Source organism: Melanostigma gelatinosum (assembly GCF_949748355.1).
Source record: "Melanostigma gelatinosum genome assembly, chromosome: 13".
Lineage (NCBI taxonomy): Eukaryota > Metazoa > Chordata > Actinopteri > Perciformes > Zoarcidae > Melanostigma > Melanostigma gelatinosum.
In genome coordinates, this window is record NC_136646.1 from 21,244,881 (window position 1) to 21,267,636 (window position 22,756).

The 22,756-nt window shown below is 40.6% G+C and overlaps 2 protein-coding genes across 2 annotated transcripts; both read right to left on the reverse strand.

Moving 5' to 3' along the window:
- Positions 1–25: 25 nt before the first annotated feature.
- unkl (unk like zinc finger) lies at positions 26–13,142 on the reverse strand (the record flags this gene model as incomplete). Its single annotated transcript, XM_079281992.1, has 15 exons — positions 26–5,505; positions 5,665–5,922; positions 6,058–6,245; positions 6,670–6,906; positions 7,005–7,094; positions 7,180–7,357; positions 7,458–7,508; positions 8,784–8,941; positions 9,424–9,508; positions 9,788–9,905; positions 9,996–10,131; positions 10,239–10,372; positions 10,721–10,897; positions 12,238–12,447; positions 13,078–13,142. The coding sequence occupies 15 exons, from the start codon at positions 13,140–13,142 to the stop codon at positions 5,350–5,352; spliced, it is 2,241 nt and encodes a 746-aa protein (XP_079138118.1). The 3' UTR covers positions 26–5,349.
- A 4,991-nt stretch (positions 13,143–18,133) lies between these two features.
- gper1 (G protein-coupled estrogen receptor 1) lies at positions 18,134–19,237 on the reverse strand (the record flags this gene model as incomplete). The annotated part of the gene is made up of 1 exon (XM_079282626.1): positions 18,134–19,237. The coding sequence occupies one exon, from the start codon at positions 19,235–19,237 to the stop codon at positions 18,134–18,136; it is 1,104 nt and encodes a 367-aa protein (XP_079138752.1).
- Positions 19,238–22,756: the final 3,519 nt, after the last annotated feature.

Genomic DNA, 22,756 nt, shown 5'->3' on the forward strand with positions numbered 1-22,756 from the left:
TTCGAGACAAAAACGTATTCACACATTTCAGATGAAAAATTATTTTAATACTCAAGATGATAAAAATAATTTTGTTAACTCTGTAAACCATTGCATAACTGTAGTGTAACAATTGAACAAGTGTTAACAAACGAGTAATCCATTACAGAAGATATTCTGTACACAATCCTCAATGTAGAAAAGAAAAATCTAGTATTCTAAGACTTGCACCTATTTCTGTGTTTACAACACAAAACATATCGATATACCAACAGAATCATTTCTACAGTTATCAGTAGAGAATTCTACATATCCATACAGCTCGTCACAAAGTAAGGGACATATCGTTTAATCTATAAATAATGTCTAAACCCACGGACATTAAGTAAATCAAGCCATGAAATGCAGTTTCCTCAGATTCAACACATCATCGATTAAATCTCTGTATCACACTGAGACAAATACATTTCTTTCCTCATGATGCTGACAAATAGATATTTGAAAACTTGCATTTGTTTTAGTACTAATACATTTGATTGAATAGTAATTCACAACTAGATGCTACATCATAATGAATTAACTGAGCTCCATAATATCCAGTGACCGGCTCATTTAATATCTAATTTAGAACAATATATTCAATTTTTCAGGGCTTCGATGTTAGAATAACATTTCTACTGACATTTTCTAAAGAGTATGGAACAACTGCTTCCACATTCAGATCATTTACTTTTGACAACACCCGCTGTGCTCGTATTTTACTGAATTTGAAAAGCTCCATACATCATAGTCATATACATGTACAAGATTGCATAAATTTTCAGGCTCCATTTTCATAATATTAAAAACAAAAAGACAACACAACAACTAACAATAATGCAAAATAGATGAAACTATTCCAAAGCAGAGCGCAATGACACATCTAGTACAGTTCATTTACAAGAGTCCCTATTTGGTGCTTTTCCTTACAATTGAGTTTTTGGTGCCAAATGACTTGTTGAGATCAAAATTGTGTATTTGATGGTTAAGTATTGCTGTTCTTTTTGTTCTTTTGTATGATGGTATGGCAAATACAGACCGAGCTGGACGACCAGCAGTCGTTTCTAACCTGTGTCCTCCTTTGGAACTGGTGAAGCCAATCTCATTCGATCAGCCTTTTTCCTTTCAGCTCAAGTGGCCTTCATCTAGAGGCTCATTTAGCGATCGCATTGTGGTCCACACAAATATCCTAAGGCACTGGAATTTAAAATTCTAATTAAGCATGTCATATTTTGCCATCTTACAGAGAGCAACCACCGTCTCGGAGACGTACTCTCTTCATACCGATCAAAATGATGTAATCATTAAAGGCACCGATGTACTTGAAAATGTAGCTCAATTCAACAAATCTAAAGAAATGAAAGCTGTGCTTATCAAGTGACTTTTTGTATCTTTTTTTGAACTGGGGAAAGTAGAACCACTTGAGAGACCAACAACAAATTACGAATAACAACTCAGTTTTAATTACGTCTGTATCTGCCATGATCGTTTCTCACAATCGTCACCTGTCCCGTCATTTTACAGAAACAAAAACTAATTTGGACCACTGCTCCAAGAAATAGAAAACAAAGAGTCAGATAGAAAGAAAGCCCCTTAGTCACCGCAGGCCCATCATCACAGCATATAATGCATAACCCTCCATGTCCAAAGAGAGTATGTATTCAACAAACAAAGGTGTATATTTGACATTCCTTCACTGTAGACGACTTTTATACCGACGCTGAATCCTCACAGCCAGTGTCACACAAACCTGCCATAGACCTCAATGTACACCTCACACAACATCTAATTTACAAATACACGTTGTGTAAGGATGTGACCCATGGATGCATTGTTCACCATTTCTGTATCAACTCACTGTCGCTAACTTAAGATAGAAAAAAGATGCCATTAATGAACATGATCTATTTAAGGTACTAGGTGATTACTGTTTTAAATCAATTTAGGTTTATTACTGAAACAAAACAAATGATTAAATGTAGCAAAGAAGAAAGAACAGTTCAAGTCTTTGGTAAAACTGCAAAAACATTAATGTAAGCAAAAGCCATTGGCATAGTCCTGTTGTTTACTCAATACAAGGAAATATGTTTTACTGAATAAAATATTAAAGCAAAAAAGCCGCCCAAAAACAGAATTCCTGCCCCTCACTATGCTGTCTCAGTTTCATCCGGATGGCCTTGGTGCTCTGCCGTTTAAACTGTGGATCAGACCAGCGCTGTTCACAACTACAGGCTGGTCCATCCGGTCATACCGGAGGAATTATTTGAATTCTGTTGACGGGTAAATCTTCTCCTCAGAACACCACTTTGGTTGTTTTTTAGATTCCCACACTAGACATCATTAGTTAGGTTGGCTTCACATCGACCAGAGGACAGAGTGAAACTAGCTCTAGCGTACACCGGGGGACAGAAACCCAACACATGCACGTCTGCCTTCGCTCAATGTTAAAAAGGTCTGTGACATCATCCTCAGCGACATACAAAAGTACTGAACCTTTGACTCGGATTTACAAATCAATACTTCAATCAAGTAAGATTTAGTTGAAGTCAATGCAGAAGAGAGAATATTTCATAATTTTGGAAATCTGAGCTGTGGATGCACAACAACATTCAAACATCTAAATGTATAACAAGAAACTACATTAATATATTTTCCAGCAGCAGAGAAGCTCGCAGAAGTTATTAAGCCTTTACTACACGAATAATAAGTCTACAGAGATCCTGGCAGTGTGACAGTGCAAATGTTTTTCTCCTTTTTTCTGTTGTTTTTTGAAGCTGGTTAATATATCGCATACCATGCCATACCAGAAGGAGGCTAAGCCTGCCTTCCATGCTGCAATATAACAAAGTCACAAATCATATAAATGCTGAAATACCATAACCGTTCTGGATTATTGTCCTCTGAGTTGCTTCATTGTCATTTATATGAATGTAAACAATGCATTTTCCCATATTTAGAAGTAGCAAAAAGTGTACGTGGAGATACATGATGTTCTATTGAATTGAAGGAATACAAAGTTCTTTTTAACACAGTAGAAGGTCATTTCAATTAGAGGAAGCCAAGCACAAGTCCTGTCCAATCTACAAGTCAACTCCGGACTTCTTCATTCACTGCACTCATTACACAAACAAATGAAAGTGACTAAAACGGTCTAAAAAGCATTTGTATATGTTCATATACAATCTGTCCTGTTTGCATACTCCCAAACATTGAATTGTAAAAACCTAATCTCAAAGACTGAAGCTGCACCAAAAGAGCACCACGACCACGGAGTGAGCGGGCGGGTCGTTGGGAGGGGAGGACACGGGCGCTGACCAGCTTTCGTTTTCAGTTATCTTCTGCAGAAACACTTCACCAGATTGGGCCAAATACTCCGGCATATACATACACGTCTAGTCATACACACGTCACCGTTTCTGCAAAGTCAAACCAGACACGCTTTGCACACGCTTCGACTACTTGTGGTTCGCTCTGAGAACTCGACACATGACCTTTTTAACGAAGGCAAGGCACTTTAGAGTTAGAGGCCGATATGTTCTAGACACGGTCAAGAGACTAGCTTCCTACAAAAATCCCCACCTCAGGCTTTTAGCAGATACAATACATGCTCTTCTGATAGGCTAAGCTCTATAGATCTCTACAAAACAACCCAACTGATTGAATTACAGCCTTAACATGGAGCATGTGCCTTACTGGTATTACAGCTGCTGGTTATGCCTAAAATACATCTTAAATTTGCACTTATTTGATTGAAGTTTTATAAATCTAGCTATGAAAGTAGAAACCGTTACGTACTCTTCTATGAAATCTGAATATCTAGAACCATGCCATGATTTTACAATAGGAAACATGAAATATCCAAATGATGTTTCACAGTACACACAAAAGCTTCAGACATTAGCTTACCGTATATAGAAAATATAAATCTACAAAAAAAAACTCAAAATAATTCCTACAAAGCAGCTGCAAGCAAATGTCTATATACCCTTTAATAAAGTCCCAGGTCAACAAAGAGCTTCCATAACAAATCAAACTCAATGATGCTTGACTGGCTGCATTTTAAAAGATGTTCATGAAAACGTGGCTTTATTTAAAGAGGAACACAAAGACGGGTCGTGTGTGTTGTCGTTTCCTCGGTTAGTGTGATGACAGACACCTTATTGGATGTGAACGATTTTACAAATCTGCATATTCAGTCTCTAGAGTCGGACAATACTTTGGCCAAAGATCTCATTTTTTCATCAATTAGTCCTCATAGTTGTGAATGCAAGTGTGTATTAAGTATTAATTCCTCAGAGCACAGAGCTTCCAAGTGTTCTAGCACAAGTTGATCAGCGACCCGTTTCACACGCAATGGTATGAGCGCACATTTCTTTTCTGGAATTTCAGACCGATGAGGTCAGAACTAAAATATGACTTCCTAATGAAGCATCAGTCACATTCAGCTTCTTGGATATCTGGTTTCTGGATTTGCTCCCCAAAGCTCCCGAGTGAATTCTTTGATTTATTGTATTCCTCTTTAAACGAACAAAGAATCTGCTTTGAGTTTTGCCCATTTTATGTTTAACACCAGTGGCGCTGTTGAGTGAGTGAACTCTACATTGCCTGGCAGTATGTTGATTCTTTGCATCTGAAACTGAAAAATGGCCGTAAGACTTACAGTATGAGGAAGACACAGGAGTTCTTTTATACCTCATTTTAAAACTAGAGATAGAATATTAAAGTTACAGTGAGTAAGTTCTCTGTCTTCAAATACAATAATCTGATGTAACAGATCGATGAAAACCTTTTTTTAATACACATTTCCTCAGTCCATTAACACGAGAGAAGAAATACAAACTTACACTCATTAATGTCTCCGAGTATGTTTATCAATCCCGTTTGCAATTTTATTTTTAAACTGTACTTTTCTATTTACTGTAAGAGCAATATATCCGGTTGGCAATGCATATCAGCCAAAATGTACTGCTGACAAATATACAAAATATAGATCTCTGGACACAAGACACACGTCCGTTAGAGACCGATGATTGGAGGAAAGGGCACAGCGAGTTCATTTCATAATCTAATTTGAGTGCGTGGCTTCCCATTCAGAAAGCTATCGGGTTGAGCGATGTTAATGAGCACATAAAATGAGCAAAAACTACAATGATTAAACCCCCTGTACACAGTCTGATTCATAATACTACTTGCTTTCTCAGTCAAACACCATCGTCTTCTAAATCAATTCAATCACTGTACGAAACAGACATTGCTATTTAGAAAATGGAATATCTATTAGTAGTTTTTCAAAGGGCTAAATCTTTAAATAGTACCTCGAGTAACTGTACATCACCACTTCAATATCTTTGCTCTGCAATAGGGACACTCGCTTTTACTCGGCGCACAGTTCTCACATAGTACATAATGTTGGCACGGCTGCAGAACAATGCAGCGATCGTGCTTTTGGCAAACTATACATTTCTTTGACTGAAGCTGATATATTACCTGTTGGGAAAGAAAAGAATGAATATCAGCTGCAACTAAGGGAAATACAATCCATGCAGACTTTTCAAATGAGCATGCTTGATGACAACAGAATGTAGATCTGAATGAGAAAACTAGAGGCTACAAACGGAAATCTGTGTGTGATCTAGTCTGTCTTACCCCGTCTATAAGGTCTAGGTCATTACGCAGCTGACTCTGGATGGAGTGAAGCTTTGACAAGGGCAGCTTGTCCAGCTCTCTATAGCTACGAAGAAGGGGTGTTCCAGGGGTGCGACAAAGCACATCAAAGTCCCCTTGGAGCTCTTTCAGCTTGCGCTCCGTTTCCTCCCGTTTCTGCTCTGCCAGCTGCCGCTCGGCCTTGGACGTTTTCGCTTGTTCCTTTGCTTCGCGAGCGTCTTTCTGGCAAGCTCCACAGGCCTGGAACAAAGTGGAGTCTTGGGATTAGAAGAAGAAAACTTGCCACCTAGGTGACCTTGTCACCTATGAAAAGGGAAATCATTCCGATACTAAATACGATATGTAATGCAATGGGAGCGCATTTCGAACACTGACTTGTTTGACCTGATGCCAGGCCTCCTCCCATTGTTTGATCTTCCTCTTGGCCTCGTCCAGGTCTCTGAAGAGGCGGGCTAGATCCGCACTGCTGGTTCCGGAGGTTAGGCTGCTCAAAACTGGAGATGGACTCGGTGAAAAGCTGCCACTCACAAAGTCCCAAATGCTGCTCGCCCCTCCATTCAAGCCTAGGGGAGGGATGAGACAATCACAAGAGCAAGCATCAAATGAGTTGTTAGTTGGGGATGAAAGGTTTTAAATAATTCAGAGCTCTCTGATAATTCAAACTATTTCAATTCATCCTGAACTGATGGTTTTTATACAAGTGAATCCTTCTTGTTGCTTCATGGGGTAAAATATTGTTTCAATTAAACTCTCAGTACCTCTCAGTCTATTCTGCACATGGAACTAGATCACACATTCAGGTAAAGTTGATGGAAGTGCTCAATACTTACGTAGGCTAAAACTATATGACTAATACAGAGTAGTGGTGCAGTAAGTTTCGAAGAATCTTAAACTACTTTCATTGACAAATAAGACTTTGAGACTCAAACCTGAAGTAAAATGTGTTCCAGCTCACTTATCGCAAAACGCCTGATGCTATCAGCTTACCCAAAGAATTCTGGGAAGAGGAGGTGGGGGTTCCCAGCAGGCCATGCTCTAGCTTGGCTAACATGTTCGAAGGTTGATTCTGCTGCGATAACGTGGCAGACAGCAGGGACTGCGACAGAGACTGGGAGAGGGAGCTCAGCGGGGAGGTGGAGAGCGACGACGAGGAATTAAACGAGGACGACCGAGCCAGGGAGCCAGGAATGTTGACGGGGGCGGAGCCACCGAGCACCCTTTGATCTGTGGGGACAAAGTAATGACAAGCAAACTATGAGGAGGCCATTTCAGATCCACTGCTGGAACCACTGAAAGTACGATAACAAACCAGGTGTCCTTACTTGCCAGTCCCACGCTGTTGTCTTGCTCCTCTAACTCCTTATCAAGCGATGCAACATTAATGTCACTGAAGTTCAGGTCCAAAGCGGATCCTGAGGGAGAACAAAATACATCCAGCGGTCATCTTACCACAGAATACACAGTGCCCGCTCGATCCCGTTAGTCGACTTGACATACCTATGACGGACTCCACTGTGTTGCTCCCCGGATAGAAAGGAGTGGCTTTTGCATTCATGGTTGATAAGGTGGTGGGTGAAGAACTATCTGAGCCAATACTAGAGGCCAAGCTGGATGTTATGCTGGAGGTAAAGCTTGATGCCAAAGGGTTCACCGCAGAGAATACAGTATTTTGTTTCTAAAAGGAGAGCACAAAAGGCATTTGTTTGATTCGCAATTAAATCAATGCATTATATGTTATGTCATACCATCAATCAGTAAGACATTGAAGCACAAACCTGTTTTTCTTGGTCCATTAACTTGTGATCCATCTGTCCCTTGTTCTTAATCTAAAAGTGTTCAAACACAGAAACAGCACATTCTTAATGACAAACTACATTTGACATAATATCTAATATCTAAGCTAATGCAGCAGAAACCTAAATGAAATGGACCTTTGGCCCTCAGCCACTGTTGACTTTACCCAGAGGAGCCACCTGTGACATCATGACGCGCTCTGGAGCTGCGCTGAATACTTGTAGTTCTTGTTTCTTGTAACTTTCCCCTGAATTACATCTGATCAGAATCAGAGGTGTGTAGACTGAACATGTAACCGGACTCTTTCTGCCACTTGTAGCTCTAGCATTGATTTAAAAACAGTTCAACCACGATGATAGAATCAGACACGTTTACTGTGAGAGGGCTGCAACATCCTGGAACTACGCTTCTTAGTGTAAAGGTACAAATACTCCTGGCTGTCTTTGCATCGTGAACACATATTTTAGGCAGTATGATCGCAAGATGGAGCCTCTCAGAATATTAACAAAATGCAACATGAATTATGAATATCAACAATGAGCAGTTTGCTGGCCAGTCACCCAGGTATAAACTACTGGATACTCTCATCAAGTGATAAGACACGATTGAGTTGTTTGTACATGAAATCATCTAAAACAAAGCAATTAATGGAGAAATGTCTCAAATGAAAATGACATGAATGAGGAATAAACAAAAGCGTAATGGAAAATGAATGACAGCGACACATTGACAGTGAAGCCCTACGTTGCGTCTGTGAGTTGTGCTCTTCCTAAAGCTGAGGAGAGCAGTCTGTACACCTGATCCTCTCGTTCAAAGCCAGAGCTCTAGGATAGTTAGACGTCAGAGACGCTGGATGTGGTGGACTCTGGACATAAACTAGTATTCGTTCAGGATTTGGGCCTGCTGATGGATCCCACTGGGGATAACAAACTGTCGCTTCCTGAGCTTGGAGTTACAGTTGAGCTGTTAGAACATGAAGCCTGAGAAAGAGAAGTGCACATGATCTTAATAAAATATGATGAAAAAAAAGAAAAGCATTATTATGAACGGACTAGAGAATCTCTCTGAGATTGAGAATGTAATAATGAATGAATTATAGTCTTAAATAGCACTTTCAATGAGAAATCACCTGTTCTTTTAAAACAGCGTAGTCATGAAATGTAAAACAGTAAAGGAAATAGTACCAATGACAAATCAATGTAGAAAAAACATGCAACAACATGTCGACACGTAAATCAAACAGCTTGGACGAGTCGATTGGGATACATTCTCTATTGAGCACTGACGTAGCAACAGAGGAAACATACACTTCCTACTTGTCCGTTGCTACTGGCTGCGGAGTTGCCTCCACTGTTCCACTCACTGACGGGACACTCTGAATACTGCTGGGAGCCCAGCTGGGACTGGGAACTGGACTGCATCGCAGTCAGCAATGAGCTCATGGTCTCTTCTGTAGAGGGAATCCCTGAAAGGATCAAAATACATATTCAATTCATATAGTGTGCAAACAACCAGGAGGCAAAGAGCTGCCATCCAATAACATGTCTTGTGACTAAATCAATCTAAAAAAGGTAAATAGTGCATCTGACTATAATGAAAGAATCTGTGTGTGTGTGTGTGTGTGTGTGTGTCCTGAACGAGAAGTGTTCATCTCATCTACGTCACACTTGGTGGGTTTATTGCTGCGGACCCAAGGACATGCAGTGTCGAAGTTGGTGCAATTCATTTTATAAACCTGTAATAAACGAGCGATATCGCTTCAGGGCTCTGAGAACAGTCCAGCGGGTTTTTGCAAGTCAGCGGGTCTGCAGTTCACTTTTGCTGCTGGATGCACTAACGTTACAACTAAGCTGTTCTCAACAAGGGCATGCGCTTTACTACAAAATTCCCGGATTTGTAATTCTCTACTTTCGTACAGAAACAGTATTTAGACAAACTTTCACTTACTTTCTACATGTGCAAATGCACAGAACGGTCCTCTGGGACAGTACCCAGTCTGTCGCATATCATTGCATTTGGTAGATTTGTAGATCTTAAGAGAAACAAACAAAAGAAAAGACGAGCCAATAAGAGACAAAGTGAAGATGTGTGTTTGTAGAAAAACTAGTCAACCGCCAATGACATCAAATACATTACCTTGAACTTGCAGCAGGATTACAGCCCAAAACTATTACTACACATCATCTGTATTTTGGCTTTTTGGTTAACTAGTCAGTTTTAGGGCTTGGGTATTATATTTACATTGCATGATGATGAAGAGGAAAGCTGACCCATCAATCTTTTGATTTTCTGAAAAACGTAACTCACTTACCTCTGGGTGAAACTGCTGTTCCGTGCGAGAGTGACAATACTGGCAACTGTCTCCGCTGTCACACTTTGAGGGTTCGCCCCATTCATCCCCATGTTTCACATTAGGGCACGGAGTAGACCTGAAGTCATAGAGTTAGAACCATTAACCCATCACATTTACACAGCTTCATACAACTTGCTATTCCAACTTAAACTGAGCAATATCTTACCGATATTTGAACTTTCTGGGATTTCGTCTTCGGTCTCTACTGTTGTGGTAGTGGGGGCAGGCGTAGCCCTGTCTGCATAGTCTTGGGGGCTTAGTACACTGGTCTGTTTTGTAGTTGGCTAAAACAAAGTTGGAATCTGCAAAAAAATGGCACAAAGTATTAATGTGCTTTTATTTTTGAAGGAAACTAGCAAGTGTGTTGGTATCGCATGAGCCAGTTTTCATCAAAGTGAGGCGTACTCACCTTGCCATCGGGGGTCTTCTGTCAGAGTTTTCTCAATCATAGCTTGGCTGGCTAACACACCCGGCTGCAGATCAGGAATACCTTCCCCAGATCCCAGCTGTCCATTCTGAAGGGCCTCTTGTGCTTGAATCTCTCTGTGCACACACAATTAATGTTATCTTTATTTCCAGTTCCTCAAAAAGTAATATGAAAGATCTGGCTGAACACCCGTAAGCTTATTTGTTATCTAAAAGAGTTTAATGTATTATAAAGTTCTCTAACATAACAAATCACCATTGAAGTTCATTGTGACGCCGTATACTGGACCATCTGTCATATACCCTCCATATATATATATATATATATATATATATATATACATATATATACACATTATGTATACGTAGGTGGAACAGCATATGTGAGGGTGATATAATTCATTCATAAAATCTTAGAAAGATAAGGTAATAATTCTACATTCAGCCCACTGTTTGCTTTGTCACCTGATATCATAGACCGGAGGTCGGAGATCATGTGGCCCGTGAGCGAAAGCACAGTGGAGTCCATTCTTCACACAATGCCCCCGAGCGTCTGTCTCATGGATACAAGTGCCCGTCTTGTAATAGCGTAGATGGTACTTGCGCTCCGTGTCGCCAGTGGTCCGGTGTAAATAAGGACAGCTAAGGAGGCAAGGACACAACGTCGAAAAATGTAATTAGCCGAGCTAAATAAAAATTAAATGAAAAAAAAAAAGTGTTACAAAACAAACTTACCACATGATCCTTATAGTTGTACGCTACTTTTAATCAAGAATAACACTCTGCTGTGGGTGCAGGGCCTCTGGAGATGTTTGGTCAAAAAGCCTCTTAAATAAACCAAATTTTCCTTTCTTGAGTAGCAACAGTTGCTATGGCAACACATTAAGGTCATACAAAAATAGCCACTATTGGCAGAGGAGAAATAGTAGTCGTTCATTTTCCATTAGTTCAATAATCTTATTTCTATGTGGGACTCAATTAAAAGGCATTTTTAATTCCCAGTCACACAGAGAGGCCGCCGCCCCTTCTGAGGATCTAGTTTCTGAGACTTTAGTCGACACGTACGATGACGCTCGACTCCTCTAGAGCAGTAAGAGCACACAAGCCCGGCACTAAATGTTAAAATGACAGTAGCACCAGCAGTGAATGCAATGCTGGAGGGCTCCCGCAGACACGCTGTCAAGCAGCCGTATCTCAAAGACAAAGAGGTGCGGCTCATGTCACATGAAGTGTGAGTCCAATCTGAAATGTTAGATTTAGTTCTCTACATGCAACAACACAAAGAAGTGGCTGTGCAATCTTGCATCTGTAACATGCGTCCAACATCTGGAGCAACATCACACCTTTCAGATACTCAATGATGAACACTGCTCACCAAGCAACTACCTATGAAACCATGTTTTCATGGGTAAATAAATAATTCATTCAAAAATAAACAGCTCCTGCATTAAATTAGCTTTCATAACCAGTCTGGCATTTTAGAACCTCAACTCAGCTGATGTGCACATATTACATTAAACAGAGCTCGTGTATCCTACACACTTGTGTTGCTGTACAGCAAGCGGGTAAAATAGTTTTTAATCTGTGAGAATTTCCCTCAAAATACACAAACATAATAAAAACACATGCTTTCAGTCCCCTACAAACATCACGACAAAACAGTTAGCTCCTTCTTGGTCTACGGACAATAACAAAGTGCTGCAGCTTCTCACTGTTTGTTTCAGTCACATGAAACAATGAAGTACTACTTGTATCCACACGCCTCCCAATGAAGACACACCTCAGCCCCAAGCCATTATATTTATATGTATATATATATTTATATCTATATATACACACACGTTTGTGGCAGTAGTCTGATTTGTTTCATAAATCTGGTCCTCATCCCAAACATGGCAGCAAAACATCAGGCATCAGTCAGCAGCTGCACGACCACAGCTTCCATGAAGCTAGAGGATGTTATGACTGAAACTGGTACTTACTCGTCTCCATCCGGGCAGATGCCTGTAGTCTCGTCGTATTTGGTGCAGTACACGTCGGGGCTGTAGTTAAAAGTGCCGTCTCTTCTCCTGATGGGTCGTCTTCTCCGCTGGTTGAGAAAGTGCCAATGAAAGCACGTAAACGGTCTGTGCTGCGTACACTTGTGCTGGAGGAACAACGGGCACTGCTCTGTCCTGAACTCCTTTAAGTATCTGAAACAATAAGGAACATGTAGAATCACGAGCCGCGTTTTAACATGAATGTTTGCACGAGGAAAAGTTCAAAGACCGCGTGCTGTCGTGTTATGTGGCTCGTGTTGTAGCCCACTGTATGTTGTGGGTCACTAGCGTTAGCTTGCTATTCACAGAGCACACTACGTAAGTATTCCGACCTAACGTTGGCTGGAAGTCCCCGAGCGTACGTCTATAAATGTGCGTAGCAAGAGGGAACTCAAAATAAGGCCGAGCTATTTACAAGCAGACTGGTTAGCGAGTTCCTGGCTAATCATTTAGCAAACCAAGTTGACGGTTTTACATTCAAGGGATTACTAAAACAATGCCCCAACTCGGTAAAACAATTGTTTACAGTTCCGTTAACGCCTGGCTTGTGAATTAAGTGCTTTAAGATGTCCGTGTTTCCTGCATTAGGGTTGATGTCGTTCGCGTCCAGTCGTTGTTTGCTAAGTGACGTTAGGTAGTCACAATGCCTGGAAAACCACCATGTTTTGAACGCACACACAAGAGTTGAGGAATGCAAGAAATGCAAACGCGCACACGCGCGCATGCAAATAACCCTTTCAACAACGAGCGATTTAGTTGTTTCTGCGCAACAGCTTTACTCACGTATAGTGGGTAGGTTTCTCGGTTTGAGGAGACGCATTGGCCGCCGTTTTCGAAACCGACGGCATTTTCAGTCAAAACAATGAACTGCGCATGCGCCCAGATCTGTTGCTCGCGTGCGTGCACGTCCGCCTGCAAGCCAGCGCGCTCTGCAAACATTGAAGCAGGGGGCGCTGCAAGGATGGGACCGTGACATTTTTCCCTCTATTGTTACACCTGGCTGCGGGAACGAAATTAAAATAATGACAATGACAATATCAACAACATTGAGGAATATTTCGCCAACATTCATAACAATGTGAACACCCCCCCCCCCTTATTTCACCATCATGTTAAATGAGCCACCAAAAAAAAGGAGAAGAGTCTATTTATTTAATTTTCTTCAGCATAATATCGACAGAAAGTGCTGGAGGATAAAAAGAAAATTCTATGGCCTAAAATAGTCATATTTAAGATTATAAACTCTGTTCTTCAATGTAATGAAATAGCACCAATGTCCCTCAAAACCTTTTTTCCCATCATCTTCTTCAGGAAAAAGGCTTGCAATTATGGAAATCTGCACCACCAGAATTAAGTTTTCAACACACAGTTGAAACAGTGGCATAAACAACAACAAATATGTGAACACTGAAATATATGACATACGCTATGTGAATCCTGAAAAAGAATATTTTATAACTTATATATTGAATAGTCTATTTGAGAATCTATGACTTTGTTTTGCATTTGGCTGGGTCTAAACACATCACTTGTGAAAGTCACAGCTCTAATGAAGGTGAAGGTGTGTGAGGTGGGGGAGATGTAAAAAGCCTCCCATGTTTTCAACGTGTGGCGCTTCATAATGTGTGTTAATCATTAACGTCTTTGTAGAACAACAGATAAAGTGTGATCTAGGTTATTTTAAAGAAACTATACTCTGATTTATATGTTTATATGATAAAGTGTAAAGTGTTTGCAGGAGCAAATGTTTTGGATGCGTATACACACTACAATAAGTTCAGTTTATTTCGAACACACCATCATCTGCCTCCAGTGTGAATTTACAAATGTGCAAACAATATATATATATTTTTTTCAATTGCCTCAATGTTCAATATAAGGAATTTTTGGGGTCTGCCTGCAGCATGTCAAACTCCAATCTTTTTTTCGTCCCTTCTGTATCTGGGAAGCTAATCTGTTCTATTCAGCTCTTTTTTTCCTGTAAGGGATTTTAATTTACAAATGCAATTATACGCCTAATTCATAATTCAGCTGCTGAGGTCCACCGAGTGCACTGCCTAATAATTATGCATCAAGCCTGGACGGTCCTGTTGTAATTACTTTGACATGCCCCTCCCCCACTCAGCTTACAGTTGGACAGTGTCCAGTACCTTTTTTACACAGGACATATTTTAAGAGTGCTCACCTTTATGTGGAATATATTTAGCTTACTTTGTTTTCTGCTTCATTTCTGCATCTAAAGTTATTGTAGAGCTGAATTAACAGCTGTCTGAACATTGAGATACATTTATTTCATTTTACTTTTGTACAATATGACATTGTTTTGCACCTAATAAACGAGTCACTCTGTTTGTTTAGCACTTTGTTGTCTGTGAGCAACAGCAGCAGAGATACAATGAGGAAAATGTGTCAACAACTACATTTCATTCAACTTAGTCCGTAAAAAGAGCCAGGAGTGCATTATCATCATCATTTGGCTGCGTGATCTTGCTTATCCCCCCTAATAACATAAAGATATTGTATTATGTTCTTTTACCAGATCTGGTGCTCACAAACTGATTGTTTAATCCAGCATCCTCCAGAGGAAGTGTAAGCAAGGGGAAAAGTCACACCCTTTTCCTCTTCTGTGACGTCAGTCACCACAAACCTTTTGACCTTCCTCGTCTCAGCTGTACACACAGTCCACTGTCAACCTCTTCTCACAGCATCTTGAATGTGTGTGTTTGTATGCGTGTGGATGTGCGATGTAAAGATGGTCCTTTGTCTCTTCCACGGTGTTGAACTTGGAGGGTCTTGGTGTCTAGGTGTTGCTTGTTTATGTCAGTGACCATGACAGCTCTGATTGGATTATTACTTCCCTGTCTTTGTGCCCTCTGTGGCTCTGATAGAACCATGTGCTGTTTATGGAAGACTACAAGTCTAAATCAACAACCAAAGATCAAATATATCAGATACACTTAAATTGTCTTTGTCAAGTTTTAAAAGACAAATCTGTGGAACATGTGATTGCTTTCTTGCAGGGTAAGAGTGAAGGACATAGGACAGTGTAATGGGAACACCATGCAAAAGTATCTTTACCATCATGTACCACAACAAGTTTAGCATTTTTGCAGACCTCTAATAAACAATCACTCAAGCAATCCTCAGCGCTGCTTTCCCAGGCTGCTGGGACTGTTACAGCTGGAATAACAGTTTGTGGTTTGGACTCCTGTTTTTCCCAGTCACGCCATTATCTCTGGCTGCCTCATGCACAAATCCTGCTCAGGCCCACCGCAGGCTGGCAATACACAGATTTGATATGTCGATGTGCAATCCTCAACCTATAGGCGCGAGTTCCCTGTACTCTTTTTGCCGTTGCTACATCACCGCTTTACATTCCTAATTTGTGGGGTTTTTGTTGGTGTGTTTTGCACAAATGTAAAAAAGAAATGGAATATTCTGTAAACCCTGTAATATTTCATATCATGCAATTGGATTGAAGAAGATAGTGCATGACTACGCAATAAGAATTTACAACGTTTGCTGCGACGGGTCAACACACAATTTCAGGCTGTAAAACTTAGTGGCAGGTTTCATTAAAACCGTTGCTATTAAGTGTCTGATGGGAAACAATTTAAAATGTTTAAACTGCACCTGTGTAGCCTGGCAATCTGCATGACATTAACCTATGGTCTATGTTTTAATGAGGATCTTCCTTCTGTCAAAAGCATTTTTATAGTCTAAGAGAATCCACATGTCCAGTGATGGCCTTTGGTACCTAAATATGTTGCCATAATATCTGTGTTAATTGAATAAAAAATACATTAATTCCGTTCACAGACAGAAAAGCAAGCTACACAGATGTATTATGTTTGAGGTGGAACTATTTTACAAACAGCAATGGCCCGCCCTCGACCTGTGTAATGCCCCTGTGACACAGTGTAATGGCTGTTACAGACGTGTAGGCACAAAAGATTGAGGCAGCTTCAGGTTGTCAACATTGAATGATGTGTTTGTCTCATCCCCTCCTGGCAAAACAACACCTGCCTCTTTGTTTTACCATCATGTTAACAGGACCAGACAAGTGGGGTAATAACACAGCCATCTCTGAAAGGAGCACTCACTGAGATAAATATGAGCTCAGACATCAGATGTTGGGGATTAATAACACATTTCATGTGTCCTTCATTCACCTGATAGTGTGACTGAGATCAAAGTGTTTAACAAGACCTAAATGAATGGTGAAGCTACGTTACCCTTTATTTATTCCATGTGATACTTGAAGACATGTACAACACAAGCTGGTTCATTTTAAATGTTGGGTGTGACTGAAAAACATCACTCGACAACTTCCACTTTATACTCCTGGAAAAGTGAGACATTTTATTTATTTCTAAAAATAGAACACATTGGTTTGCATTGTCCAATGAATGTTTTGCTATACATAAGGCCATTTTCATTCAACAGAAGGAAAACAAAACGTTTGTAGAAATGCACAAAGCAGAGGGTACATTAAGGGAGAAACGCTGGCAAAAACCTCGCTTTTTTCACAAATCAATTTTCAATTTGGAGATTCTGGGCTACTTTGATTCCAGACTAGTGGAAAGAAATCATCCAAAATACACATTTAGGTGTTCATTTTATTTGCGTCTGCAGATTTCTCCTAAATTCTCCTCATTTGCATATTTAAACATACATTATACACATACACCTGTAGTCTCTTCATTTCACAATCTTTAAAAGGCATTTTCTCGAAATGAGTTTTTTCTCAGACTCTGAGCCAGAAATCTCCACTTCAGTAGCTCTTACACACACCAAACGTTCCAGTTTCATTCCTATCTTGCAGAGGAGTTTGTTCGTATGTCATTAATTGCCTGATTCATGGAACATTTTATTCCCAAAGACATGGCAAAAATAGATTTTTATATTTTCTATGGCTGTTGACAGTATTTTCTGATTCATGGAGTGATTCAATATCCAACATTCCCTTCATAAAAACCTTTGACTCTTATGAGTCAACAAAATTAAACAAGAATTTTCAACCTGGCTTTATCCAATGTTTAGGTTTCTGCTTTGGAAATGAACACATATTTAGTAACATAATGCCTCATTTGCATATTTAAACATACATTTTCAGAAAACTTGTAATACATAAAATGATTGCCTTAATGTAAGTCAGCAACTGGGAAAGTTTCATGTTGATATTTATTAGTTACATTATTTTTACCCCATTCACCTTATTATTACTATTTATTAGACAAGGACAGTAAAAAGCAAGTCATTGCTATTGTTTTTCTTCAATTTCGTTCCATAACTGTGACGTCCTGGATTGTTTTCACATTTGATTGATGTTAGGTTTCACTTGACAGATGAGTGCATTCATTTTGTTGTGGGATGTGATGGTGATGGTGATGTGGATGCGGGTATGTGGTAGTTTCTTGATAAATGCATGTTTTTCTTTTTACATAAACCAGGTGATATTACATGTGGGTTTTAACTGAAATGACCCCTCTGTTGAAGATGACACTGATTATTATTATTGTTATTATCTGTCTCAAACAAAGGCTGCTCTCCTCTGACACTCATCTGACCATCAGTTAAACGTGTCCGCTGGCTGTACTTCAAAGAGGGGCCGCATACATCAAGTCATTTTCATCCTTCTTTCAGTGTACATTCTTGGTGGCCTTATGTTTTTGTTCAGAAAGTGAGCGGGTTTAACTGTACAACTATGAGGAAAAGCTAAAGAGCAGGTGAAGAAAGCTGAGGTCATATATCCCACTGGGTGATACTTTGATATGAAGATTTTTTTTACCATATTCAATGGACTCAGTTTGATAACAATTGTCCCCCTTCTTGATAGTCACACCTCTGACACTTCGCCCCTGACAGAGAGGTGTAAATCGAGGCTGTGGTGGCAGAAGCGGTTGACTACTGACCAGCTGGCCTTCTGCTTCATGAAGAGACGCAGCTTGTCCCTGAAGGTTTCTCCTAGAAAGCTGTAGATAATGGGGTTGAGGCAGCTGTTGGAGAACGCTGCCAGGTTAACGATGTGGCCTGTGAGTGGGTAGTCATGCCACAGGGTGGTAGCAGTCTGCTGCGATGGGTCAGCTGTGCCCTGCAGCAGCTGGATGCTGATGAAGACATTCTCTGGCAGCCAGCAGATGAAGAACACCAGAACCACCACCACGATCATGCGCAGGGCCTTCTGCCGCCGTGGCCACAGCCCACGGTGCTTCTGGGCCCTCATGAGGATTCGCCCAATCAGAGAGTAGCATAGACCAATGATGGAGAAGGGCACCAAAAAGCCAATGGTAACCTCCAGCCACTGAATCTCAGTGACGTTGGCAAAGCAGAAGTGCACCTCGCCCCTGTGCTGGGTCTGCACAATGGTGAAGGGGAGCAGGGTGGCTAGGATGGAAGCCATCCAGATGAGGCCACAGCTGAGCTTGGCGTGCTGCATAGTCCTCAGCGGGCGGCTGCTTATGGAGCTGGCCAAGGCAACGTATCGGTCAAAGCTCATCCACGTGAGGAAGAAGATGCTGCTGTACATGTTGACCTGCAGGAACAGGGACATGAAGGTGCAGAGGACAGCGTAGTCGTAATATTTCTCGTTCAGATTGAACACCTCAATAAGAGAATCCGCCACCAGGATGAGGTCGGCTACAGCCAGGTTGACAAAATAAAGGTCGGGGATGGTCATCTTCTCTCTGTGGTTCAGGTTCACCACCAGGATTAAGATGTTACCAATAAATCCAATTGGAAAGAGGAGGATGGTGTACAGGCAGGACAGGAAGAGACCAATGATGTAAGATTGGTATTTGTCTGAGTCTTCAATCAAATCTGCTGTGTTGTTCTCATTCGAAGTGTTCAGTTGTTCTGTACTGTTAACATATATCCAGACCAGAGAGGTTGTTTGCACTTCCATACTGACTGTAATTGGACTGTCTTGAATCGTGGGCCACATGCAAGTCACCTGTAGCTGCTACATCGTTAGACAATGTTAGTTCCCAGTGATGTCTCTTTAAAGGGTGAGTCATCTATGCTGTGTTGGCATGCTGACAGAAGTCAGGTGAGTGGAACAAAATGGTTACTGTTTCTTTGACCTCATGTTGACATCAAGGTTCATCTATCGATAGGTCCAAACACAAAACAGAAGCACCTCCATGTCTTAAAATGGTCTCTGCAACCTGAGGACTCACATCATCACAAACTGTGGTCCTGAGATCAGAGGCTGGACTTCTTTCTCTTCTTTTGAGTCATCTGATTTGTCCGTCCAAGTCCATGTGCATCTTTATTCAGAGAGCCTCGGCCGGAGACGCTGTTGCTGTGACACCTGAGCTGTGGAGAGGAGAGGAAAACAAAAATCAATTAGGAGCACAGACTTGAAAAAAGAAGCAATGTTGTGTGCAGTTAAATGAGAATAACTATGATGATGAGCACTTGTTTTACAAAGAAAATTCAAAATATTAAGATCAGGTATTCAAATGAAACAGGTCCACTTTGGAGGCAGACCTTTGAAGGGGTCTAAAATGGATGGCAGACAACGAAGTAAGCACATTAACATTCAAGATGCAGGCTTAAACAGATGCATTGAAATCCTCCTTAGAAATCCTCGGCCAATCACTCGAGACGGTTTGTGAAGACTTGATGACTTTTAATTGGCAAGATGAAAATATATTTGGAATGAACATTTAACAAACCTCTGTGTTTTTATGGCTCAAGTCGACACACATCACACTCAGTTCTGGATGTATATAATACAAAGATCTTTTTACGTTACTAACAGTCCTCTTCCTCGGTTGATGATTTTCATGCCCGAAATCTGTGACTTTCGCGGGTGATAGAAGGACTGTTTTCTGTTTGGCAAACATGACCTTTAGCAAACATCACAGCCTGTTGGGTTTCATTTCCTCCAGAGGAGACCGTCTGCAATATTAATGCATTCTTATCAACAGTCGTCTTCATAGCAGTAATTCAGCACATGCATGCACATGGAAGCAAAATTCATGCATATGGCTGGAAATCTTACAAATACCTTTTTTTTGCCATAGTTTTTAAATCCTCCAATAAATAAATAATCATGACACATGTCACAACATTAGTAGCATGCAGCCTTTAACTATAGGGAGAGTTCAAAAAACCTCCACAAAAGCTCACACAGTTCTATTTATCATATAAGTATATAATATAATGGAGTCAAACATTCCTTGAATTAAACAAGTTATCTTGTCACCAAAAATGTAGTCCCTGATATCTGAATCCTAAGGTATCCTTTTCTAACAGCAGGATATTTAAAAACAGATTTAAATCATTTTTGAAACAGTTCTTCGGTGTTGAGCTTGTTTTGATCTTCATCTATTCTACCAGAATCAGTGAGACCTGAGACCCGTTTCTCTCAGAAACTACAACTACATGTACTGGAGAAATATATAGAACTAGTTAATGACATAACGCATAACTTATTATGCAGCTGGGTTCCCAGGACATGAGGGTTTTTCCCATCCACACTGAAACTGAACACCACCATATTAACCTTAAATGAACAAATCCATATTGTTATCACCTGTAAACCTTTTGCAAACTATCCTTGTTTTTAAAACTTGACAATGATATAGATCACATAAAGCTCCATTCCATAACCACAAATAATAGAAAAGATGTCAAAAGCAGCACTTACTTTTTAAAATGTGCGATTCTTCGCTCCTCCATGCTTGTCCGGTGCAGAGGTCTGAGAGCCAGAGATTTGTAAATCTCATGTCCGGGCTTCTCTTCTGCACCACCTGCTGTTTGGCCCAACCCTGTCTGGAGAGGAGAGGAGGGAGAGACACAGAGGCAGGAGATGATCCGTCGTCTTCGCTGTTACCGTGCTTCATCAGATTTCCTTTTCTTTCTCGCCCAGTTTGGGATTCCAGGTGTCTGCGGAGCATCTGAAAAGATCCAGCAACTGAATTAGCCGGGACAAAGTAAAGTTTGGAGAGTAAATGAGAAGCGTGAAGTTTACCTCGACCAGGTTGTGTTGTTATGGAAACCATGCAATTATATATTTATGCAGTATTTGCTCAACTGGCTCGTCTAGCTCTTAGTCTTAAGACCGTGTAAACACACCGCACAAGACCTTTCTTAGTTTTCCATCAATATGTTTGATATATAACTTATCGACTGAGCTGTATCAATTATTGATTCCACACAACAAAACATGAAACTATTCTTATCTACTGTTCATTCTCATTACATTTAGAGAAGGCTAAAACAACCCTGAGCCTTCACTCTCAATGAGGGTGAAACAGAACAGACCCTTTGCTTCTGGGAAAGGAGTACCATTACCATAATCTGAACTAATCTCTGCATCCAAACTGTGGCTATGGAGACCTATTTGATGGGGTGTTGGCTGGTGTAATGTCTTTGACAGCCGGTGTGTCATGCATCTACAACAGACAGCCAGTGGAGTGAGTGAAGACAGGACAGGTCACAGCACTCTCGATGTCCACAACTCAAGCTTGGACATGGTGGACAGAGTTCTTGGGTATAATTTGTGATTTAGGCAACTTTTGAAAGGTTTCAGAGAGCAGAGATGCCTGGCAGCTAGTTCAGGCAGTCAACTGCAATGCAATGTTACACACATGACATCCTCTTCTGTTTAAATCAATGCACCCTTGTAATAAGGCGTCTATTTCAATGGTCAACAGCCTGCCCACTTGTTTCTGCTACTCATGTGACATTTCACAAGTCTGTCAACAGTCCAATCGGGTTGCTTTAAGAAAATTGCCTCAATTTTGTTTTAAAAAGTGGGGGAACTGGAAATGTTCTACTTAATTCTGGGCTTTCCAGTAAAAAAAATGACAAGATATTCCTGATATCTTTTACTCGATTACCGAGTTACGGGGAATAACTGAGGACAATATCTGTTGATTTAGTGCCGATGAGGAAGAGAGAACATTCAGCATTTCTTTTGTTGTGCATCCTTTTGGCATCGGGTGGCAGATTGGTCTAAACAATCAATCAATGCCCCTCTCAAAATTATTTGGGGTTTTCAAGGTGATCAAAATACATCACTGAACTCTGTTGTGTCAATTCATACATTCAATACTCCAAGAAAAGCTGGTTTTGAACATTTTAGTCCTCAAACATTTAGTATTGTTTACAGGAAAAGACAAGTATGAAAGGTAGAGCAAAAAGCTCAAGTATAAATAAACGTCAACAGGAGAGAATTGAATCTGTGGGTTCGAAGAAGAGGTTTTTAGTTGTGGTAGAAAACCGATTCAGCAGCTGAGAGCAGAAAATCTGGGTCATACACCAAGTCTGATGGGTGTGATTTTCTCTCTGCCAACTGAAATCTCAGTTATTCAGCATGACTTCACACAGATAAGGGGAACGTGTGGATGTGGAGGTCAGTCAGTGAACAGGTGCTGTCAGAGAGAGGAGGGAAGAGGAGAAGAAAGCGAGGAGAGTGTCCACATTCTCCTGATTGCGTTAGACGAGACCC